This window comes from Miniopterus natalensis, chromosome 11, assembly GCF_054644295.1.
Source record: "Miniopterus natalensis isolate mMinNat1 chromosome 11, mMinNat1.hap1, whole genome shotgun sequence".
Taxonomy (NCBI): domain Eukaryota; kingdom Metazoa; phylum Chordata; class Mammalia; order Chiroptera; family Miniopteridae; genus Miniopterus; species Miniopterus natalensis.
Window position 1 is genome coordinate 36578953 of NC_142091.1, and position 26180 is coordinate 36605132.

Consider the following 26180-nt stretch of genomic DNA (forward strand, 5'->3'; position numbering starts at 1 on the left):
GGCAGGGAGAATATAATCATAAATCTTTTACTAATCTCATGAAGTGTACAGTCTGTTGGGGAAAACATACATTGAAAAGGGGATTCCAAAATATTATTTATTTGTGACTGCATTGAGTTGAATAAAAAAAATAGTGAATATCTCTAGTGGCCATTGTTGAGACTGAGTGAGAGATGCCAGGCAATGCTGAGGGCCCAGCTGAGGATGGAGATGATAATTAGTAAAGGCATCAGACCACGTAGCTGTGTAATTTGTTTCCAGCCGTGCTACACAACAAAGACTTGGGAGCAAAGAAGGTAAACGATTGGCTCCATCCAATACTGGGGATTTGCAGGATGGTCAGATTAAAAGGATGAGGAAAGGAGGTCCCTGACATCCTGGGGACACACCTAAGATTCCCAAGGACAGTTCTGATCCAAGCCTAGTGCCTGGAAGTCAGGAGATTTTTGTTTGTTTGTTTGTTTGTTTGTTTGTTTCCCCAGATCCTGATTGTGCTAGTGATTGGGATATGCTCGTTTTTTTTGTCACTTTTATGTATTTACTGGAAGGAGAGGTGGCTGACGTTTGGGCTGTCACTGAAGGTAAGCATCACCCTGTAGGTCTAGCACTGTTTGTCCAGCGTGGTCAGCCTGACATTTGGCTTTCTCCCAGGTCTTTGCTCCCCACCTGCATCTCTGCAGCATAACCATGATGGTTCTCCTTTTCTGGCCTGTGGCCTTCTACTTGGTCCAGTTGGAACAAGAAGGTATGTCCTGTGGGTGGAGCCTGACCCTTTCAGCTCTGGCTTTAGCTTACATACTCTACTCAGCAGAACACAAGCTTGGTAGACAGCCATCACCGTGCCGCTCTGAAGTTCATTTAGCTTCTTACTCAGGCATGTTCCTTGTGGTCAAACTCACAACCCCACGTGGCCTGTCAGAACATTTTTGTGACCAAACAGGCCTTCTAAAGAGGGATTCTCTTGGGAAAGTAAGAATTGTCTCCATGTTGTTACACAGTGACTGCCTGGAAATGGAAAGGGGTTGGGGGAGGGTAGAGGCCATTTTAATTTTAGTTGACAGAGTGATGGTACTAGTCATAGTTCCTTTAGATTGTATTCAGATGTTACTAGTTTCAACTGATGAACATACACCAGGTCCCGATATGCCTGGTTACATTCTAGTAATGCAAAGCAGGTGCCTGTGAGTCCCTGTCACACCTGGGAACTTAGAACAGAAGCAGAAATGTCTACCTCTGCCACTGGCTTCCTCTCCATTCTTTGCCCTAATGTCGTGGAAACAAAAGAGGATCAGAGCTGTACATTAAATTGTTTTGAGAATGGAGTTATCCCTCAGCGCCCTTACTGAGAAACCAGTAGGATCTTCTTTTTATGGATCTCCTTTTACTACGGGTTTGACAAGGAGTGTTTGCTTCCTGCTTGGACAGGGGTGGAGACAAGGCAGTGGCTGGATTGGTAGTGTTGTCACTGTGTGTCTGTACCTGTGCGTATGTGTATGTAGTGTTGCCATTGTGTGTCTGTACCTGTGTGTATGTGTATGTAGTGTTGCCACTGTGTGTCTGTACCTGTGTGTATGTGTATGTAGTGTTGTCACTGTGTGTCTGTACCTGTGTGTATGTGTATGTAGTGTTGCCACTGTGTATGTAGTGTTGCCACTGTGTGTCTGTACCTGTGTGTATGTGTATGTAGTGTTGCCACTGTGTGTCTGTACCTGTGTGTATGTGTATGTAGTGTTGCCACTGTGTGTCTGTACCTGTGTGTATGTGTATGTAGTGTTGCCACTGTGTATGTAGTGTTGCCACTGTGTTTCTATCTGTGTGTATGTGTATGTAGTGTTGTTACTGTGTGTTTGTATCACTGTGTACGAGTATGTAGTGTTGTCACTGTGTGTTTGTGTCTGTGTGTATGTGGAGGGCAAATTGTAGGAAATGTTTTGGGGCAAGAGCTTAAAGGGGACAATAATGAATTCTTTTCTTTTTCATTTCTGAAATTTTAGCTAGATTCAGAAGATACCAGAGTACACATCATAAGAGAAAAAGAAACAAGAGATGTACTAGACTCGCAAAGCTGAGAGGTTAGAGCTGGTGATACAGATTTGAAAGTAACTGAAGTATAGGTGGTAACTTAAAAATGTACAAATGGTAAAATCCTCAGAGGTCTACAATTATAAGTGTTAGGGAGTGACCAGTGATAAAAGGCATTGTGGACCAGCTGTGTGTGTACATGTGTGTGTGTATGTGTGTGTGTGTGTGTGTGTGTGTGTGAGAGAGAGAGAGAGAGAGACAGAGAGAGAAAGAGACAGAAGCAAATACCTAATATTTATTGAGTACCTGTTATAGGTAAACACTCTCATATCAACTCTATGAGGTAGTTGTTAGCAGCGAGATAGCCCCTTTTTTCAGAATGAAGAAAATGGAGACCCCGAGAGGGTAAGCAATGTGTCCTTAGTCACACATTAGACAGTGGTAGAGACTTCTGTCAGCCAGTGCCTCTCCCTCTATCCTGCACTGCTTTATATATTGGACATTTTAGGCGAATCTTTACAGGCTTCAGGGCTTTCTCAGCACCAGCCGTTCTACTCCTACTCCTGAGGGTGGAGGGCAGTCCTTAACATGCCCTCCCCTTCCTTTGCTTCCACCTCCTGCACAATTCATTTCCAGGGGTTTCCAGTCAGATAGTATTGCCTTAATAACAGTGCTTACATTTGGATAGTGCTCTACTTTCCAATCGCTGCAAATAAATGGGAATGTGATGGGAACGGAGAGTAAATCCAGACAGTCCACAGAGTCAATGAAACCCGTGCACTGGGTTTCTACTGACGGCTGCTTTGGGATAGTTAGTTGCTTGGGACGGGTCTCCAGTCCTCTATCATTTTTCTCACTCTCCACTCCTTCCAACCTTTTCAGCTGCACAAGTGGCTATTGGACTGCCATTTTTTCTCATCCTTTTATGTCTGCTTGTGGTGCCATGGGGGTTTTATTCTCCCTGCCTTCAGGAGAGGCATAAATTGGGACCCAAGCCAGACCTCTTTGGACATAGAGGTGCACCCATGGTAGGTCTGAGCATGATGGACTTGGGTGAGTACCAGTGAGCATGGGTTTATGAATGAGATTGGGGACCTCAGAAATGTAGGAATCTCTGGAGAGGGAAAGGGGTTGGCTTTGATGACAAGAATAAAGGGTTCATTGTAGATGTTGGACTTGAACCCAAGTCATCTAACTCTCAGTCCATTTCTCTTTACTGTGCCCAGTGACATGTGCTCAGATGAGCAGAGTCCCAGATCATATTGGATAGAAGAGAATATAGGCAGGCTCTTTGAAATAATTGCCAAAGGAGCCAAAGTCTGCTTCCTAAGACCCTGCTATTATTGGGCTCCCTCTGTGCTCTAAAAGGGATGTTGTGGGGAGAAAGTCAGAGCTAGAGGGCCTGATGTCCTTTTCTTCCACAGCTGGCGCCTGAGAACACCATGATGTCCTTTGAGAAAGCTGTTGAAAATGAGGCATTTGGGCTGGAGACTGATATATATTTAAGGTAGGAAAGCAGGGGCTGGGTGGGGAGGAGATAAGGTCAGTGCCATGGAAGATGACCAGCCTGGCCCAAGTTGTAGAGAGGACAAGCCTCTGGGAGTTTCTCCTGTGTTCCTAGCCACGTGTGCACATAGCGTGTGCACATGCACACACACACACGAACCACTTCTCCCTTGCAAGCATACGTCTGTATCACTACATTTTAAATTATAAGGTCATAAATCCTACAGAGTCTATATAGACTCCAAACATAATTTCAATATGCCCGTATTGTAAACCATGCTTAACACTTAACCCCAAGCACTACCAACAATATGTTTACCTAACAGTCCCTTGACACCTACTATATTCCAGGCCTTCTTCTGAGTGCAATTGAGAGGCAAGTAAGTACTATACTCCTGCCTAAGGGATGTTCCCAGCCAGTGAAGGAGACATGGCACATTTACCCCAGTATGAGACCATTTGTGGCGTGTGCCTTCCAGAAAGATAGATCAAACATGGAGGAAAAGGTCACCTCCTATTATGGGAAAAAAGACCTGTGTACTCAGAATTGTGTTTGGGTTGAGTCCTGAAGGAGAAATATTTTTTTATAAGAAGATATGTTGATAGAGTATATTCCAGGCAGGGACAACTTATTCAAAGGCATCTAAATAAAAAACAACAGCTTTGTAGATCAGTGAACTAGCCTGTATGGATGCCAAATTGATAAGCTTGGAGATAGAAGCGGGCCATGTGAGGAGGAGGTATGGCTGTGAGGGTCACTGAAGCTAGACATTGGAGATTCCTAAGTGTATAATGGGCAGTCATCCTAGGTTTTGACAGATTTCCCATTGTTTTAAAAGATGTGATTTAGAAATATTCATCTAGCAATCTGTGAGAGAGACTTCTCAAGGAGATGGGCACTGGGCTGTAACAATGTCCAAGGGAAAACAATGGAATACTTGGATCAGAGCAGTGGTGTGGACAAAAGACCTGCTTGCTATAAAATCTATGTACCCGAGCAGCCTGGAAGTAGAAAGGCTTCATCTCTAGCATGAGGATTTTGTGAATGTGGTGTGTACAAACTGCCTTTGCCGCCTTTCTGTGAGGCAAACAGAAAAGAAATGAACAAATTCAGAGATGAGGAAATGTGGTTTGAACCTAGATTCAGTGAAGGGAAATGTATTGGTAAGGTCATAAGGCTGAAATGTCCCTGATAAAGCCAAGATTGGACCTAGATTTCCTGACCCCAGACTGGGGTTCTTGATATTCCCAACAATAACGACTGTTCCATGCACAATGTTTGAATCAGGGTTTTGAAACAGGATGTTCTGTCAGAGCTCCTGGGTTTATTTGTGGAAGTGCTTGGTGGTCATGGCATAATGTGGTAAAGTTGCTGAGCTCCTGACACATGGTCTTTCTCTCTTCCCTTGTTTCTGTGACTTTAGCTGTGATGTAGATAGATGATCCTTCCAGCACCTCTGTTTCTCTGGGGTTCTTGCTATTACCCAACAGTGACAACTGTTTGATGCACAATGTTTGAATCAGGGTTTTGAAACCCTGATTCATCTACTTGACGACATCTTCATTTCCAGTGATCATCTCCATATACTCCACCATTTACATTGATGACCATACCCTAAGCTTCATCAATACCCAAAATTACATATCAGTCAGGACAGGAATATCACCCCAGTAAGCTGAACAGGAAAAATTTAATCTCAAGAATTACTAAGTGGTAAATGTGGTTAACTACTTAAAGAGATTAAAGAATATCCCATGAGTATAAAACTAGCAAGCTATCATAACATATGTTTCAGAGAAAATGGAGTAAGCACATCCCACCCTATCCTTTCCAGGAAATCAATCAATCAATAAATCAAAAAATTATAAGTTGGGCAAAATTCACCAAGCAACTGACAGAAGACTCTGAAAGGTGGAGAAATGAAGGTGGACTGGCTAGGGTTCATAAGACTCAAAGAAATACCAAGTAGGTAGTGAGTTCCCTGTTTTTGTTGTTGTTTCATTTTGTGTTTTCCTCATATATTCTTATGTGGCTCCAGAGAGACCTGAAACCCAGAAAACACTTGTAGTGGCAGATAGAAAAAAAATACCCCCTCCAAAGGCTACTCTTTCTAGCAAAAGCCTGGGAGAAGTGTAGCCCAGCAGGATATAAACATGTTGACTATAGCAGCCCTACTCATGTGAACATCACAATAAAGCCATTCCCCCCCTCCCCGCCTGGGGCCCTGGCCCTAGAGATGATGAGCAGATCCCTGTCTTCCATTCCTGCCCTGAAATAAGAGGGGGTACCCCTTTCCTCACTCCCCTAGCTACAGAGCAAGGAGAGAATTACTGAAATAAGTTATCTAGTGATCTCTATTGTGGTAAAAATATACTTAACATAAAATTTCTCAATTTAACTATTTTTGATTATACAATTCAGTGGCATTAAGTAATTGGCCTTGTTTTAGAGCCATCACTACCATCCATCTCTAGAACTTTTCATCTTCTTAAGCTGAAACTCTGTACCTATTAAATAATAACTCCTTGGTTTCTCCTCCCCTCAGGCCCTGGCAACTGCTGTTCTATTTTCTGTCTCTGTGAATTTGACTACCCTAGTTATCTCATATAAGTGGAAATACACAATATTTGTTCTTTATCGTGTGGCTCATTTTACTTAGCTTAATGTCAAGGTTCATCTCTATTATAGCATATGCCAAAATTTCTTTCCTTTTTTATTGTGTTAAAAAATGCATAACGTGAAATTTACTATCTTAACAATTTTCAGTGTACAGCTCAGTAGTGTTAAGTGTACTCACATTGTGAATCAGATCTCTAGAACACTTTCATCTTGCAAATCTGAACCTCTATACCCATTAAACACCTTTTCCTTCTCCTCTCAGCTTCTAGTAAACACCATTCTGCTTTCTGTTTCCATGAGTATGTCTACTTTAGATACCTTATATAAGTGGAATCGTACAGTATTAATCTTTTTGACTGTCTAATTTCACTTAGAATAATGTCCTCAAGTTTTATCCATGCGTTAACATGTGACAAGATTTCCTTCCTTTTTCAGGTTGAATAATATTCCATTGTTTGTATGTACCACATTTTGCTTATCCATTCATCCACCAATAAACATTTTGATTATTTTTGTCTCTTGACTATTTTGAATACTGCTGCTGTGAACATGAGTATACAAAAATCTTTTCAACATCTGCTTTCAATTCTTTTAGGTATATACTAGGAAGTGGAGGTGCTGGGCCATATGGTAATTCTGTTTAATTTTCTGAAAAACTGCTATGGTGGATCATGGGATTTTTAAAACCTATATATAAAATATTAGGCAGACCTTTGTATAACTCATGTATGAGACCACACAGAAGCAAAAGAGCAGAAGATCTGATAACTGAACATTGATCTGGAGTACCATCCAGTTTTTAGATTGACCTCTGGGTAGCACGTTATGAGAATGGCCAGAAGCACATGGCAAACACTCTGAAAACTAGATTGGCATTTAAACTATAGCCCACAGAACATGTGCCAGGACATGTATCCTGGCCTAAACATGGTAACCCTGCTAAAATAGATGCAGCTGTAAAGAAGGATCTCTTACCCTTTGGGACAGTATGGATGGACCTGGAGAATATTATGCTAAGCGAAATAAGCCAGGCAGAGAAAGACAAATATCACATGATCTCACTTATATGTGGAATCTAAAGAACATAACAAACTGATGAACAAAATAGATTCAGTGACATAGAAGCATAGAACAGACTGACAATTCTCAGAGGGAAGGTGGGGGTGGTGGAGATTAACCAAAGAATTTACATGCATATGCATAACCCATGGACATAGACAGCAGTGTGGTGAAGGCCTGGGGCCGGGAGTGGGTGCTAGGTGGAAGGGGTCAATGGGGGAAAAAGGCAACATCTGTAATATTTTCAAGAACAAAGATAAATTTTTTAAAAAAGGAATCATAATCTCATAATACCCAAACTGGCCAGGATAAAATCCAAAATTTTCACCATACCAAAATCAACAAAAATTTCAACTTGAATGAGAAAAGGTAATCAATAGATGTCAATACTAAGAAGGAGAGCAGGAATTATCTAAGAATTTTCAAGCAACTATCATAAAATGTCTCCAACAAATTATTAACACTCATTAAATGAAAAAGTAGAAAGTCTTAGCAAAAAAGTAGAAGGAATAGGGAAGAGTCAAATGGAAATAAAAGTTCTTTAGACAAAAGAAATTATTTAAAAAGTCAACTTGTAGACATATATCAAATCATTATATTGTACAATCAAATCTAACAGTGCTATATATTAATTATATCTCAATAAAGTGGGGAGAGAGAAATTTGGAACACCAGGAATAAAGAAAGAGCAATAGAGAGGGTAGTATATAAGTAAGTAGACAATTCTCCCCCTCCAGAGTTTAAAAATTATGTTTGATGTTTAAAAGAAAAAAATCATAACTTTGTCTCATGAGGGTCTCAGTTGATTTTGAGATATTTAAGACCACTGTATCCAATCTAGTTTTCAGAGTGTTTGCCATCTGCTTCTGGCCATTCTCATTATGTGCTCATTAAAGGAAGGGAGTTGGGTAAAGGGATCTAAATTTCTACATTCTACTTGAAGTGATAATATGTTGACATTATTAGTAAATATGATAAATTAGGTATATATATTGTAATTTGTAGGGCAACTACACCAAAAAATATACAGAGATAATATACTAGAAAACACTATAGATTTTAAAGTGTTCAAATAACCAACAGGAAAGCCAGGAAGAAGAAACAGAGAAACAAAATTAGAGGGAACAAACATAAAACAAATATTAAAATGGCAGATTTAAATCCTAACATATTAATAATTATATTAAATGTAAATGATCTAAATATACCGATGAAAAGAGAGTGTAGAAAAATAGATGTAAAAATATGGCACAGCCCTGGCCAGTGGTGGCTCAGTTGGTTGAGCATCGTCCCATGCACCAAGAGGTCACTGGTTCGATTCCTGGTGGGGTTTTGTTTTACATGGTTTAATACCATGTTTACTAATTCTGAATTTTTTTCATTTCCAAGTTTGTCTACATTGAGTAATTTTTCCTGGTCATGTTACATTTTCCTGTCTCCTTACACGTCTGGTAATTTTTATTTACATGTTGGACATTGTTATTTACCATGTTGGGTGCTATATTTTTTTGTATTCTTGGAAGAACTGTGGACTTTTCCTAGCAGGCAATTAAGTTAGTTGCAGATTAGTTTGATTCTTTGCAGGCTTATTTTTAAGTTCTTTGATGGGAGGCTTGAAAGCCATTTTAGTTTTAAATTATTGCCATTTCTAAGATGTGGCCCTCTGGAATCTCTAGAGTATGGTACAGTTACTGAGGTCTCGCCACTCTCATTGAATAGAACTCAAATGATTTATACCTCTGTATGAACTCTGCAAATTATTTGTCTTAGAACTTTCTGGTAATATTTTTTTTCTTGGAACTTGTTCTTGGCAAGCTTTATAGAATATTATTCTGCACATCTGCACATTGATATTTAGCTGTATTCTCAGGAACCTCTGTACATATTTCCCTAGATCAATCAAGACCTCTCTCTCTCTCTCTCTCTCTCTCTCTCTCTCTCTCTGTCTCGTAGCTCCATCCTCTATGGGACTCTAGTCCACAAATTCTATCTGTCTTGACCTCTTCTTAATCTGATCTCTTTCTCCTCATTTCAGCATAATAGCTGGTCCCTTTTAGGTTCCCCCTCCTTGTGCTACAGCCCTGTATTCACCTGCAAGAAGGAAGGAAGCCTGGGTAATAATGGTAGAGGTTATTTCATTAATTTGTCTTTTCTGAAATCATCATACTGTGCTCCCTGTTGTCCATTGGCTGAAAAAGTTATTTCCCTCATTTTGTCCAGTTTTATAATTGTTTATGGACAGAAAGCTAAGTCTCAACTCTGTTTCTCCCTCATGGCCATTACAGAGTTCTTTTCATAGGTATTTTAACAGTAAAGGAAGAGAGATTTTCATAAAATCAGAGATTCTTCAAGGCAAATACCAGATAAGAGAACCAGGTTCTTTCCTAATGATACCAACTGATGTGAAGGATCTAGGACCAGAAATACTCAGGGCAGGTGTCTAGCTGGGAAATGGGTCAGAAAAACATAGGAAGATTGTGTGGATGCCTCTTTAGCATAGTTCTGGGACCTCAGGGCCTGGCCCCAGTACTACCTTATTCACTCTCAGGTCACTACTATACCTGCTGTTTTCTTGATACCAGAAAACTCCTGGATAGGGAAGCTACTCTTTCACCATCACTGATATGATACATCACAAAAATTCAGCTCTAGGGCAGAAAAATATGGACATTAAACTGTAAATGACTGATACTTAATCCTTTGATGAGATTTGGGAGGGAGCAAGGAACCCTAGTAAGACCTTGATGGGCTTTCTGAGAACTCTATGTGCCAAGGTGGCTGAGAACAGCCTATCCACCCCTTCCCCTCTTTTCTCCCTCTGCCTACAGTATTGATGGGGTGCCTTTTCTCATGCATGACCACGACCTGAGAAGAACAACCAATATCAGGGAGGTCATGCCAAATGAATCCCTTTCATCAAGTTCCTTCTTCTATTGGAATTTCCTGTCAACTCTGAATGCTGGCAAATGGTTTGTAGAATCACGGGTAAGACATTCCCCAGTGCAACAGTCGTGGATTGGTTCCCTTGCCTGTGCAAGGTCACGTGCTGCTCCTGGAGAAAGGCTTTAGGTAAGAGTCAAGCACGTGCCCGATCTCATTCCCGTTTGCTAGCAGGATTAGAGCTTGGCAGAAGGGCTCTTTCAGTAATGCAGTCAATCTAATCACTGCTCTCTGCAGTCACTGGAAATTCTGAAGACAAACTTGTAAACTTACTATTGTCATTTAATTCCTTTTTATCCAAGAATTTCATAAACTTTTGCAGTGTGCCTACCATGTATATTACATTTTCCTGGGCATTTTGAGTAGCTCACAGTCATAAATGCTTTTTCTTGTTTCCCTCTCCTTACTATTCAACAAATACTTAATGAGTACCTATTGGGTACTATACACATGGAATACAATGATGAATAAACACACATACAGCCTTAATGGAGTTCACATGCTGGTATGTAAAACAGGTAATTACAATCCATTGTGGTAAGTGCTAAACTGGAGCTAATTTCAGGTTGCTTAGGAGCATAAAGGACAATTTCTAACTCAGTCTGATGGATGGGCTGGGGATTTTGGACAAAGAAGCTGTATAGGCTAACAAAGGTGTGGTAAAATATAAAGCAGGTGTTGTATACAGTGTAATTTTGATGTAAGAGTGAACATTTCTACCTGAGATAAATGGAGAACACTTTATGTGAAAGTATCATTTCAGCTGAGGGAAGATCTTTACTAACGGGGACCATGGGCAATGATGGTGGTGTGTTTCAGAGATTATAGTGTACTGGAGCCAGAGGAAATGTGTGTGTGTGTGTGTGTGTGTGTGTGTGTGTGTGTGTGTGTGTGTGTGTGTAAGAAAAAAGAGAGGAAGGGATAATGGAGGAAATGCAAGAGAGAAAGATGTAGGGTATAGGAGGGAGAGAGGTTGGGGGAATAATCTGGGAAAACATGTTGAGAGGAAATTATAGCAATGCTTAAATAACAAGTTAGAGTTTAAGAATTTTTTAAAGCAGGTAAAATAAAATGGCAGATTTGCATTTGATAAAAGTCAAGCCTACCTTCTCAAGGTAGATTAAAGAAAACAAAACAACTTACCTTTTTCACCTTATCACATGTACAGAGGGAATCCATGTGACTGAGGCTTCACCAATCAGATACACTAACTTGAGACTTTGACTTTGAAAATAAACATCAGAGCAGGACAGACAGCAGGCTCCATGTCGCTAGCACCTGCGACAGCAGAGCACATGCTCTGGGGGTCAGCTGTGGTAGTAGCTCTCTTATCGGGTAATTGTGTAATTGGGAAAATCAATCTTAAGGTATTTTTATTATGCATTAAGGGTGGATGGGATTCTCTTTATGTTTGGTGTTCCTCCTGAGGGTTTATTTGATCCTCTGTCATGTAAAAATAGTGGAAAGTAAAGAACTATGTAAGGAAGGACTTACTTCAGGTTCATTCTTTTAACATAATGGATAGCTGAAAGTAGATTTGTGATTACTGTATCTCCTCAGAAAACTCATAGGAGTACATAGCCCATAAAATGCTGATTCCAGATGCGAAAATAATGGGATCATTTTGATTTCCAGGTGTCTCTGCATATGCAGGCTCATTATATGTCTCATCATACATGAATAAATACAGGCATGCAAACTAGAGATGCTCTGTTAGAATGTATATGTTGGATTAGTTAGCCATAGTTAATGTTTTGGCAAATGTGTGTTTCAGATGAAAAGGCTATTATATCTGATATATAATGTATGGCTCATAAAAGTTACTTTTTGTAAGTGGTAGGGTTGGATATATTACTGTAATAAAATTTGGTGGATTTTTTTTTTAGGATTAATAGCTTTATTTTAGCATACTTAGCCAATATGCTTGCAGTGTCTGTTCTATTATTGTGGCTATTGAGGACTGTCCTGAAACCTGGGGTTCCAGTATGATTCTTTAATCCTCATCTGAGGATATGTTCACTGATTTTGAGAGAGAGAGACAGAGAGAGGGAGAGAGGAACATCGATGTGAGAGAGAAACATTGATCAGTTGCCTCCCATACATTCCCTGACTGGAGATCAAACCTGAAACCTAGGTATGTGCCCGGACCAGGAATCAAACCTGCAACCTTTTGGCGTACTGACGCTCCAGCCACCTGAGCCACATGGGCCAGGGCCAAATATGGTTTTTAAGCTTTATTTTTAGGTTTGATTGTGGAGATTTCTTTGCTTTCATGCTCTGTGCCCAGAGGTGGTTGAAGTGGTGTCAACATGTGATTTAAAAGATTTGGCTATTTGGGTAATTTTTCATAACAAAGAAATGGTGGGTTTTTCCATAAAGATTATTCCTGTTGTTCTTCATTGGATGGGTATGCTTATGGTTTGATGATGGTGGTGGGTTGGCAGTTATTTTTAGATATATTTATTCTTGACATTACTTGTGAAAATTAAGCAGTTTATCTGATCAATAACAAAATAAAAGTAGGTGCAGAAGTTCTGGGCTTTGTTTCTGGAAGTTTAGCTGAGTTCCTGTTTCTCCAGAAAAACCAGAATTTCTGTGGAGCTTTCTTATATATCCTCTTGGGAAAGTATAATTCTCAAATTGACAAAAATATCATTCTCATGCCTAAAGATAGTGAACATGAGAACAAGTTTCATTTAGCACATTAATGAGGGAACAAGCAGGATGACTAAACCCACACTCAAAAGAGAAGAGAGAAACCAACATAAATGTAGTCAGTGCAACAAAGAAATATTGAAATTAGATTGCTAAATTAGATACAAACCTAGTATATTAAGTTGGTTAATATACTATATGACAATAAAACCATACCTTTGGAGTTAAGTTCTCTACCAGACAAAAATAATTTGCATCTCTACTGGACAGAAGTCATTTCAACTTCCATCAGTTTTCTACAAGTTAACATCTAACTTTATGTTCTGGCCCTAATCAATAGTAATTAATAATTTAAACAAAGGTACATTTCTCTAAGAGCCAGATGACCTTTAGGTGGCTTAAGTGTGTCCTGGCCAGTGTTGCTCAGTGGTTAGAGCATTGGCCCATGCACATTTCTAACCAGCATTTTGAACTCTACATCTGGTAGATTGCCTGCCTCCATTTCATTTAGTTCTTTTTTGGAGTTTTTCCTGCTTTTTTCATTTGAGTCTTTTTTCTTTGTCTCCTCATGTTGGCTGCCTTCCTATGTTTGTTTCTATGTATTAGGTGAAGCTTGGTAGAATGGCCTTATGTAGTAGATGTTCTGCAGCGTCAAGTGTTCCCAGAGTGTCCCTGGTGTAGATTGTGTATGACCTATTTCAGTTGAGCCTTGATTGCTGTTAGCTTGTGAGTGGGTGGGGGTTTACTCTGAGGCTGACTGGCTGTGAGGACTGGCCATGACCACAGCAGGGGTTGACCACACAGAGCAGAATTTGCCCCAGTGGGGCTCTGGTGCCTGCTGAGACCGACCCTTTGGGTATTCTGTTTGTGTAACTAATCAGGTGGTGCTCTTTTGTGGTCTGAGGCTAGCCACCGGGTGTGTTTGTTCTGGGGTCTCTTGGGAGGGGCTCCAGTACAGGTGGAGTTCAGTCACCACCTGTGCCCGGCCCGGGACCTCCTGGGTGGAACTACAAAGTGGTCCCTGGTTGGCAGCTGCCTGTGCTGGGCTCAGAGGCACTTGGGAGAAACCATGCTTCGACCTGAGGCTGGGTGCCATTCGAGTCAGGCCTGGGACCACTCAGTGGAAGGCACAGGGTATGGGCAAATAATTTTCAACAAAGAAGCCAAAAACATACAATGGAGAAAAGGAAGCCTCTTCAATAAATGGTGCTGGGAAAACTGGAAAGCCACACACAAAACAATGAAACTATACTTTTGCCCTGGCCAGTTTGCTCAGTGGTTAGAGCGTCAGCCTGTGGACTGAAGGGGCCCAGGTTCAGTTCCGGCCAAGGGCACGAACCTCGGTGGCAGTCTTGACCCTCGATCCAATTCCTGGCCCCGATTGGGAGGCAACCGATCGATGTGTCTCTTTCACATCGATGTTTCTCTCTCCCTCTCCCTTCCACTCTCCCTGAAAAGCAATGGAGCGAATGTTCTTGGGTGAGGATTCAAACAAGAACAACAAAACCCTCAAGGACGTTGGTTTGCCACCAAGCACAAAAATGAACTCAAAATTCATCAAAGACTTAAATATAAGACCTCAAACAATAAAATACTTGAAAGAAAACATATGTACTAAACTTATGGTCTTGGTCTTAGAGAAGATTTTGTGAATTTGACTCAAAATGCAAGGTAAGTGAAAGAATTTTGATAAGAGGCTAATATCCAAAATATACAAAAAACTTATATAACTCAACAACAACAACAACAACAAAAACCCAGCTAAAAATGGGCAGAGGACCTGAACAGACACTTCTCCCAAGAAGACATACAAATGGCCAACAGATACATGAAAAGATGCTCAACTTCACTAGCTATTAGGGAAATGCAAACAACTAGATACCACCTCACACCTGTTAGAATGGCTGTTATCAAAAAGACAAGAAATAGGTTGTGGAAATAAGTTGCAGAGGTTGTGGAGAAGAAGGAACCCTCATTCACTGCTGATGGGAATGTAAACTGGTGCAGCCACTATGGAAAACAGTATGGAGGGTCCTCAAAAAATTCCGAATAGAGTTACTGTATGACCCAGCAACCCCTCTTTTGAGTTTCTACCTGAAATTTTTGAAAGTATTTATTTATAAAAATATATGTATCCCTGTGTTCATTGCAATATTACTCACAGTGGTCAAAACATGGAAGCAACCTAAGTGTCCTTTGGCGGATGACTGGATGAAGAAGAAGTGGCGCATGTACACCATAGAACACTATCAGCCATAAGAAAGGATGAAATGCTGCCGATTGTGACAGCATGATGAACCTGGAGGATGTCATGCTAAGTGAAATAAGTCAGATGGAAATAGTTAAGAACCATATGATTTCACTCACGTGGGATATAAAACAGAAAGCAACAAACATGAAAAATTCATAGACACAGACGACAGTACGGTGATTCCCAGGGGAAAGAGGAGTGGGATGCAGCAGAAGAGGGTGGAGGGGGTCAAACACATGGTGACGGAAGGAGACTTGACTTTTGGGTGGTGAACACACAGTGCAATACAGATGATGTATTATAGAATCGTACACTTGAAACCTATATAATCTTATTAGCGTTGTCACCCCAATAAATTTAATGAGAATTTTAAAAAGATCTTGGTTTGACTTGAAAGGAGTAGGATGGGCCTTCAGTAAATTCCTGAAGCATAGCTTTCCAGGTAAGCTGTTGATTTTTCTCTAGTGAAGACAATAAGGATTGGCTATCTTCATCAGCTAGGACACAAAGTAAATAGAGATAGGAACAAAGAGAGGCAGTACTAGAAAGTACTTTTGCTAGTAGCTCACAGATAAATCTGTATCATCCACCTTCTCATCTGGGGAGGGTGGTTTAAGCGGGTTAAATAGAGATATTTTTTTGACTAATGAAAGGGATAATTCTTGTTATATTGTTTGTTATAATTGGTTTAAATCTTAACTTGAGCATTGAGAGGATTTTAAGAAACAGTATCAACAGAGTCAGTCTGAACTCTCACAGGTTTGAGAGTTCAATTATTCTGCCTCTTTTTCCCTCAGGGATTCTGGTATTATGGCTAATAATTTGTTATGTTTTGAATTAGCATACTAATATTTATAGCGATAATTTGATAATGTGCAATAGAATTTTCTCTGACTCCTGTGTACACTTGTTTCTGGTGGTGCTTTTTGCAAAGAAAGTAGATTCCTAATGATGAAGCTTATAGGAAAGTGCCGTAGAGAAAAAGGAGTGCTTCTGACAATGGCCTCAATATAACAGTTGTAGGTTGGGACATGGAAAAGGACTTGGGATTGTTAGAAATTCCTACGACTTACGCGGTTTTAGAACTCAGATAGTCTGAAGTAGTGGGTTAATGAAATTTTAAAAAGGTAGTGGCAGTTGTATCAACAAGAAACTATTTGTTGTTTATCTATATTTACAGATAGTTCTACTAAAAAATTGTCAATTGAGTGGTAATGTTTCCCTTTACGTGACATCACTTCAAAGATTTTGGATAATTGACCTAATTTTTAATCAGTATAATACATTGGATTGTCCACTTGTGCTTCTACTTGCAGTTGCTCTAAGCATGGGCATAGAGAACCAAGCACCTTTTAGTCTTGTTTTTAATTGAGGAACCAGATGTTTTATATGGGGAACTGGAAGTTTTTATTTTTATCTCACTACTTCCTAGGCTTTTAAAAATGTTCACCCACATGTTGGAGATAGTCTAAACTGGCCTGTCCCATTCCAGTTTTTCTGACTAAGTCCCCTATATTATATACAAAAAAAAAGAGACTTGATTTACTTCAGCTATTAGATCTACCCCATAATAACATTTAAAGCTTATGGAATCTAGTTTTAAACTCTCCTGTTGCTTAATCTTTATTATTTTTACTATTTTGAATTTTTGTCCAATTTATCCTTGAAAGATTTGATAAATGTCCTCCTATAGTGCATTTCCTATTTTTCCCATTCAGAGACAGTTTAAAAATTATGCACAGCTTAGTCATTTAAATCCTGTCTTGATCGTTGCCATCCTGTTCTTTTAACATTTAAATGAATCAGTTGGTCTAGATCTGGTGGAGTCTAACAAAATCTTGAATCCTGAAGCAAATTTCTGTTTTCCTGAGGATGAAAAACACCCTCATGATAGACCTCCACTCAGATCTATGCTATGTTTAATTCAGCTTCTATGGTCTGCCTTCCAGTCCAGCAGGGAGATATTGTGGAAGGTGAGGAAGGGCAGCTTGTTAAAGAGGGCAGGGAAGGAGAAGAAACAGAGAGGGTGAGAATGAGAATGAAAACAAAGTTGTGCAGAGAGAAAGAGATTATTTGAGTTAAGAAAATGTGAGGCGGCTAGTGCCTGCGTCACTGACTTCACCCACAGATAATCTACAATCGGTAAATGACGATAAAAGCAGCCGTCCATTACATTTAATATAGCTAATATATGTACGGACTGAGGTGTGGGATGAAATGCTGTGTATCGCAAAGAGAAATGGACGCTTCCTGCCGTGAGGGAGCTACATTCCAGTTGAAGCAGGAGAGAGAGAGAGGGGACTAGTGAATTGTGCACTTTTCTATGTGCTCCTAGACCCTGTAAATATTTCATCATATTTCATATTCCAAATAATCTCGAGAAATACATAGATTTCCCCTCCCATCCCCTACCTTATAGTCTGGGCAATGAAGACTTGGAGAATTTAAACAGTTCTACCAATTAATTACACAGCAGGAAGCATATGGAGCCAGGATTTGAATCCGGTCTAAGACATCCACAAATAACTCTAGAAGGCAGATGAGACATACAATTGGAGAGGCACAAAAATGGGCCGTTGGAGTTTAACACCATCCAAGTCTCTTTAGTTCAGGAACATTTAAGGAAGGCTGCTTGAAGGAGGTAGCATTTGAACTGGGCTTTTCAGGTTGAGGGTAGGATTTTAAACAGGTGAAGATGGCAAAGAAGGCAAATGAGTGATAGAGCTGGGATCGACTCCAGTTCAATCTGATGCCAACAGTGAGAGCAAATATTGGAAGCCAAGGCAACTGAAAAGGGATTGTATTACCTTGAGTTATAGAAAGAAGTCTGAAAAGGAAGGTTAAGACAGAAACATGAAGGTCTTTCAGTGCAAATACAACAGGTTTTTCGATATAGACAAAAATATTCCAAATATAATTACGCATGGAGTCTATATTTTATTTCTCTCCTTGGCAACTCTTTTGTCAATTGTTTATTTCCTCCTGACATTATGAGTATTTCAGAGGGCCTGGTGGGTTGAATGGTAATGGAGCAGCATGGAGGTAGGGCTGGGGGTAGGACTGACTATATAGCAGGAGAATTGGAAAATGCTTTTGATAGGAGCTAATATATTCTCTGATGTATTTATTTTTAGTACAAAATATATTACAATATGAAACCCTTATCAGAGGCTGATAAAGAAAAAGCAAGAAAGCAGATGATTCCAACACTAAGTGATTATTTGGAACTTGCAAAGAAGACAAATAAATATGTGATATTTGATCTTAATGGCCCTCCACCAAAACATCCTTTCAGAAATACATATGTACGTCGTGTAGTACAGGTGATCCTTGACTCTAAAATTGAGCAACATCTGGTATGTCTGTCTCAGGATCTATGGTAGAGGTTGGGAGGTGGGTAGACGTTCCAGGAGTATAGCAATTGAACTTACCCTATCTTATAGATCTTCCCTGGGATCCCTAAATAAATTTGCTCCCTATAGAAATGGAGATTATTGCTTATACAGTTAGATGTGGCAACGTAAGAATGGCCCACTGGGGGGAAACATTGAGGCTCTTTGCTATTCCCAACCAAATGAAGTATCAGCAGTCTGTTAAAAACGAATGTGTGTAATGACTACATGATGTGACTTGCACCATGCACCAAGGTAGAACTGTTAGAAAGGACCTGGGAACACTAAGGCTTTGAGGGCTTGGCTTCAATTAATGGTGGATAAGCTGGTTCTTATGGAGCAGAGATTTGTTAATCATGTTTTTCAGAAGCAACTCTCTGCATTGGGGTAGTCAATCATTCCAACTCTCTTACATCCTCAGAATATGCAAGAGTGCTGTGAATGAAGGGGAAAAAAGTGTTGTTTTACCAATGTAACTATTTGTACAGACAATTCTTAATAGCATTGCCCACTGGCAGGAAATGAGCCCTCTCAAAGATGATGTTTAGCATCATCAGCCAGAGGAAATGGTTATGATTCCCGCCTTTCATCCACATCTGCCAACCCCTCTTCCACTTTGGCTGGTGGGAGGCTATCTGCACACAATGGGCCCTTGACCCATGATGTTACCTGAGAAAACTCAGCTGCAGAACAACTCCAGTGAAAGCCCCCTTATAAGAGTTTATTAGACAATATTAGGCCAAGGGCTAGAATCTCGCTCTGCTCCCTGTAGACTGTTACTAGTACTGTAATAGGGCTCCATCTATTCTATATGGGACTGTTTGTACCTAGACAGCTGACTGTCCACTGAAAGATTTCCTGTTTCTTCTTACAGATTTATTGGTTGCCTGGTTTTGATAGAAAGTATGTCAGGATTTTTGCTCCTGGTTTTCAGCATGTAGGCCGATTATGGACCATTGAAGAACTTAGAAAACAAAATGCCAGTATAATAAATGTTGACTACAAGAAGTTGTTCCACAACGGGTTGAAGTAAGTGCTTGACCACACCTCTCTAGGCATGTATTGCCTTACTTGCGCAAAATCTGCATTCTAACCAAACTACTTAGCTTCTCCTTCCCATCTCAGGATTCTGTGTGTGGCTTTCTTTTTGGAACCCCCATTCCCCTCCTCTTGCCCCTCCCTCCCTCCCTCCCTCTACCAACAAACATTTATCATGTATAGGCTGTGTCCCTGGAACATAGTCTTCAGCCCCTTCTCCTTTGTGCTTCAGTCTCTCATCATTCAACACATGTTTTTGTATGCTTGGCATTTCTCTTTTTCTATAAGGTGATTGTTGAAAAGTCAGAACTCAGAAAGGTGTTTATTTCCTCCTGCCATTACCAGATGGATTGCAGGACTTCAAAAATTGCTTTGTGATCCAGATAGCCAGATTTCTAATAGGCATAATTAAGAACATTACTAAATCATTATTTAAAAAACTTAAAGCAGCCAACCATGAGACAAAACTAAAATTATTAACCACCACAATTATAAATATATGGTTAGAGACAGTTTTGAGAATCAAAAGCACCTGCGAATAAAATGGTCACTTTTTCAAACTGAACTGTTATTAATCACTGTTTAATTTAATCCGTATCCCCTTTTCCTTAGATTTACAGATATTTTTTTCAGATAATTCTAAAAGTTTCAGAGACAAAGTCTTCTCTAGAGATATATATATCTCCAAAGTTTCCTTGGGCTTAGTAAAAATTCCCCTAGATAACTTTCTGCATCTCAAGTCATGAACTAAGCTGTGGGATATACCTCTGTTCCTGCTCCTGCTTTTCCTGCCTCTTGGCCTTGGGTTGGCTTAATAAAATATGTCTTTTTTAGCATTGGAACATTTTTCTACCTTTATTTCTTAATTAGAAGATTCCTCTTTGTCCAACTACTCCTCTATTTTGAGTGTATTTCTATAATTTTAACTTTTTATAAAGAGATGGCTCTAAGATGATTTGCTTTTCTTCTAATCATAATTTAGATTAGTCTTGTAGTAGAAAAAGAATTTTAATAGCCTCTATTTATTGAGCATTTATTATGTTCATGTTCTGTGGTTGGTAGACCACAGGCTCTTTTTCAGTCCTGGCCCATTTATCATCTACATAGGACTTTGGACAAGTTTCTGATTGTCAGTTTTCTTATTCATAAATTGAGAATAATAATAACACGATTGAATTGTTAAATTATGAAATGAGAATTCTTGTTATGCACATAGCAAAATGCTGGACAAAAGTAAGAACACAATAACTTAGCTTCTGCCTTTATCTTTACCATCCTTACATGCTGTGTCCTGGAAATTATCTGATCCCCATTTTGCAAATGAGGAAACTTGCCAGTAAAGAGGAAAAGTTTGTACAGTTGGTTAGTAGGGGACCAAACTGAGTAAATATAGGTATGACAGAGTCCAGAGTCCAAATTCTTTGACCACTGGGCTTTTAAATTTATTTATTCCTTGGCCTGAGTTACACAGGCATGGTTTCAACTGGCATCAGAACCAGCGGGGAGGGGGTGTCATAGCCTGAGTCCTATTCTGAAAAGTCAACATAAGCAAGGCATCCTCTTTTGCCTTAAGGAAACCATATGTTCAAGTAGGAAGAATAGGGCTTGTCCTATGTAGCTATTCTACAGAGCTGATCACAGTAAAGTCAGGAGCTGGACTTTATTTCAAGTCATTCCACTCAAGAACCACTAAATCTTAAGAAATTAAGCAGTTGTCTTTCAGGTATTTGTTTAATGTTTATGACCAGAATATTTGGGATTACAATCACATTTTCAATACATTCTCTATGGTCAGTGCTCACTTCCTAGTCCCTCAGATCACTGTCACATGACATTGTGACCTTCCCATTTTGACAGATTGGTTTAAATACATTATTTTAACCAAAATTATATTAATATAGAGATGCCCGCTGTTTTATTTCTGATGTGGGGATTTTTAAGTGTTTTTTGAAATTTTTTAATTTTAAAAGCTAATTTATTAAGTGATGTTTACATAAAATTAACTGTTTTGAAGTGAGCAGTTCAGTGACATTTAGTACATTCACAGTGTTATACAACTATCACCTCTAGTTCTGATACATTTTGATACTGGAAATTTTTATTTTCCCTATTTTTCTTGGACAGTCTTGCCATGGGGTTATGAATTTTATTTATCATTTCAAAGTACCACATTTTGGCTTTGTTAGTTTTCTCTTGCACGTTTCCTTTGTGGTTTATTGATTTCTGCTCTTTATTATTTTCTCTCTTCGGTTTACTTTAGAGTTAATTTGCTTTTCTTTTACTAGCTAGCTTCTTTACCTGGGTAGAAAATTAGGTGATCGATTTTCAATCTCCTATTCTAAAACACTTAGAGCTATAATTTTCCCTGTAAACATTGCTTTAGTAGCATCCCACAAATAATTTTGATATACTGTCTTTATTATCCTTCAGTTTAAAGTATTTTAAATTTCCCTTATTTTCCACTTTACTCATAGATTACCTAGAAGTGTGTCAAGTTTTTTTAAAATCTGAGGTTTCTCAGCTACCTTAGTGTTCTTGATTTCTGATTTAAATTCATCGTGACAAGAGAACAACTCTGTGTGATTTCAGTACTTTTAAATGTATTTAAAGGAAGAATTAATACCATTAAAATGTCCATATTACTCAAAGCAATCTATAGATTCAATGCAATTATTATTAAAATATCAACAGAATATTTCACAGAGCTAGAACAAATATTCCAAAATTTTATACAGAACCAAAAATGACCCTGAATAGCCACAGCAATATTGAGAAAGAAGAACAGAGTTGGTGGGATCACTTTACTGGATATCAAACTATACTACAAAGCCATTGTAATCAAAACAGCCTGGTATTGGTATAACAACTCAGACATATAGATCAATGGAACAGAACAGAGACCCCAGAAATAGACCCATGCCATTATGGTCAGTTAATATTTGACAAAGGAGGCAAGAGCATAAACTTGTCTTATGGCCCACTCTATCATTTATCTTGCTGAACTTCCCATGACTACCTAAAATAATGTGCTCTCTTCAGTTTCTGGGTGTAGTATTCTCTAAATGTCAATTATTTTAAGTTGGTCGATAGTCTTTTCAAACATTTCACAATGAATTTCCCCCTGTTTTCTATTAAGTTAACACAAGGGACTAGGTTGCAGATGAAACTGACACAATCAGAGAACTTACCTACTATCAATCTTTATTACTAATTTCAAAGATAAGTGGGCAGTTAAGAGACTCAGACAAAGCAAAGAGAAGTCAGAGACATTGACACATATGTACTCTAAGGCCCACTGTAATATTTCACACAGAAGAGGAGCATTTGAGTTACAAAATATCTCCATGTAATACTCCCAGGGAGTGGTGTAGCATATGTGACCTTCTGAGACTCATGCCTCATAAATCCACATTCTGTATTTACTTACAAAATATGTAATAAAGAAATACTTAAGAAGGAGCATTCTTTAAAGAATATTTTCTATCTATAAAGCTTTTCTTTCTAGTAAATGTCATTACTGTATTTACGAATGATGTAGTTACCATGTTGGCAAGAAGATTAGGCCAAGTCTTCTGCCTTCTTTCTCCTGGGAGTGAACTCCCCAGTCAGAGAGAAATAAATGGCTCCTTATGCCTCACCTGTCAGTTACTGAGAAGGGAGTGTTAATATCTCCAAGTAAGATTGTTGATTTGTGTCTCTCTCTCTCTTTAGCCCTGTTGTTGTTTTGGCTTCTTATGTTTTAAAACTCTTATATTAGGTTGCATATGCATTTAGAATTGTCAGGTCTTCTTGGTGAATTGCCCCTTTCCTTGTGAAATGTCCACTATGTCTGGTAATAATTTTTATTTAGAGATTCCTTTTTGTTTTATTAATATTACTACACTAGCTTTCTTATAATTAGTGTTTGTATTATACCTCTTTTTCTGTCATTTATCTTTCAATTGCTTTGTATCTTTATATTTAAAGTCCATCTCTTATAAAAAGAATATTATTGGTTCTTTTTTTTATATTTAGTTAGACAATCTCTGCCTTTTAATGGGAATGTTTGGTTCATTATTAACCCTAAAATAACCTCTAAATGTTCAAGTGAAAAGAAGAATCAAATGTCTCTCATTTTAAATCAAAAGCTAGAAATGATTAAGCTTAGTGAGGAAAGCATGTTGAAAGCCAAGAAAGGCCAAAACCTAAGTCTCTTGTGCCAAACAGTTAGCTAAGTTGTGAATGCAAAAGAAAGTTCTTAAAGGAAATTAAAAGTGAACACACAAATGATAGGAAAGTGAAACACCCTTATTGCCGATATGAGAAAGTTTTATTGGTCTGGATAGAAGATCAATCTAGCCACAACATCAAAGCAAGACCCTCCACCAGCAAAAAGATTACAACTTGATAAAAGCTTAGATGATAGCATTTTTTTTGCAATAAAGTATTTTTAAATTAAGGTGTGTATATTATTATTTTAGACATAATGCTATTGAATACTTAATAAACTACAATATGATGTAAACATACCTTTTATGTGCACTTGGAAACCAAAAACTTCATGTAACTTGCTTCGGTGAGATCATCTCTTTATTGTGGTGGTCTGGAACTGAACCTACAATGTCTCCAAGGTATGCCTGTATACCCAGAAGTCGAATTGCTGGATCATATAGTAATTCTAATTGTTTGAGGAACTTCCATGTTGTTTTTCACAGCTCCTATACCAACAGTACACAAGGGTTCCAGTTTTTCCATATCCTTCACATTCTTATTGATTTGTGTGTGTTTTTTGATGTAGCAATCCTAATGTTCTTTAAATGTTAGGTGGAATTCGCCAGTGAAGTTATCAGCTCCAAGATTTCTATTTTGGGACAGATTTTTGGTTAACGATTCACTCACTCTCCTATTAGAGGTTTTCACATTTTCCAGTTATTCAGGATTCAGTCTTGGTAGGTTTTGTGTTTCCAGGATTTTGTCCTGTTCATTTAGGTTATCCAGTTTGTTGGGGACAATAGTTCATAGTTCTCTTGTATAACCCTTTTTATTTCTGTAAAATTGGTAGTAATGTCTTTACATTCATTTCTGATTTCATTAATTTGAGTATTTTCTCTTAATTCCTCCTAGCTAAAGGTTTATTAATTTTGTTGATCTTTTCAAAGAAATAACTTTTGGTGCCATTGATTTTCTCTGTTCTCTATTTTCTATTATGTTTGTGCCTGCTCTAATTTTTATTATTTTCTTCCCCTTGCTATGTTGGGTCAAATTATTCTTCTTTTCTAGCTTCTTAAGTTGTAAAGTTTGTTTATTTGGGATTCTCTCTCTCTTTTTTTTCCTTTCTCTTTTTATAATGTAAGTTATTTATAGGTATGAACTTCTCCCCTAGGATCACTTTTGTTGCATCCCATGAGTTTTGGTATATTGTGTTTTTATTTTCATTCATCTAAGTATTTTCTAATTTCTGTTATGATTTCTTTTTTGACCCATTGTTTGAAATTGTGTTGTTTAATTTCCACAAATATGTGAATTTTCCAGTTATTGACTTCCAACTCTATTCCTTTGTGGTAGGAGAAGATACTTTGTTTGATATCTATCATTTTAAATCTGTTGAGACTTAATTTGTGGCCTAACATGTGGTCTCTCCTGGAAAATGTCCCCTGTACACTTGAGAAGAATGTATATGCTGTTATTGTTGGTGTGAATGTTGTATATATCTATTAGAAATAGTTCCTTGTGTTTACTGAATCTTCTATTTCTTTTTTTTTTAATCCTCACCCAAGGATATTTTTTCCATTGCTTTTCAGAAAGAGTGGAAGGGAGAAAGAGAGAGAGAGAAACATCGATGTGAGAGAGACACAGATTGGTTGCCTCCCACATGCTCCCCAACCAGGGCTGGGGATCAAGCCTATAACTGAGGTAGGTGCTGTTGGCCGGAATTGAGCCCGGGACCCATCAGTCCGAGGGCTGCTGCTCTAACCACTGAACCAAACCAGCTTGGGCAAGTCCTCTATTTCTTTATTTAAGTTTTGCCTGGTTGTTCTATTTATTATTGAGAGTGGGATGTTAAAATTCTCAACTCTTATCGTACAGCTGTCTATTTCTCCCTTTGGTTCTGTCAGTTTTTGCTTTATAAATTTGGCTGGTTGGTCATTAGGTGTGTAAATGTTTATAATTGTTATATCTTATTGCTGTATTGAATGTTTTTTTAATATATAATGTCCTTCTTTGTCTCTTGTAACCTTTTTGATATAAATCCTATTTTGTCTGATGTTAGTATAGCCACCGCTGTTCTTTTTGGTTACTGTTTCATGGAATATCTTTTTTCATCCTTTCACTTGTAATCGGTGTCTTTGGATGTAAAGTGAATCTTATAGACAGCATTAAGTTGAATCATGTGTTTTTATCCATTCATTATATCTCTGTCTTTAATTTAATCCATTAAAAAAAATAATAATTACTGATGAGAAGGGACTTTTGTCATTTTGTTACTTCAGTCATTTCTGAAATATTTGTTTTGTTTTGATCATCTGATATTTTGTTATTTCTATATGCTTTATAGTTTTTCCTTTATTTTCTGTATTACTGTTTTCTTTTGCCTAGTTGTTTTTAGTTGACTTTTTTTTGGTACTGAAACATTTAAATCCTTTTCTCCTTTTGTTTATATTCTCTACCTGTTTTCTTTGTGGTTACCATGGGACTACATTTAACTTTCTAAGATTAT

At 38.5% G+C, this 26180-nt stretch overlaps 1 protein-coding gene across 1 annotated transcript in view; it reads left to right on the top strand.

The window, feature by feature from the left end:
• LOC107524471 (glycerophosphodiester phosphodiesterase 6) overlaps positions 1 to 26180 on the top strand; it is a 55768-nt gene that overhangs the window by 19340 nt on the left and 10248 nt on the right. Inside the window, exons 5-12 of the mRNA XM_087822257.1 lie at positions 483 to 581; positions 652 to 745; positions 1995 to 2072; positions 2905 to 3050; positions 3447 to 3529; positions 10036 to 10192; positions 18188 to 18409; positions 19320 to 19474. Coding sequence (XP_087678383.1) covers positions 483 to 581; positions 652 to 745; positions 1995 to 2072; positions 2905 to 3050; positions 3447 to 3529; positions 10036 to 10192; positions 18188 to 18409; positions 19320 to 19474 — 1034 coding nt within the window. The remainder of the gene's footprint in view (positions 1 to 482; positions 582 to 651; positions 746 to 1994; positions 2073 to 2904; positions 3051 to 3446; positions 3530 to 10035; positions 10193 to 18187; positions 18410 to 19319; positions 19475 to 26180) is intronic.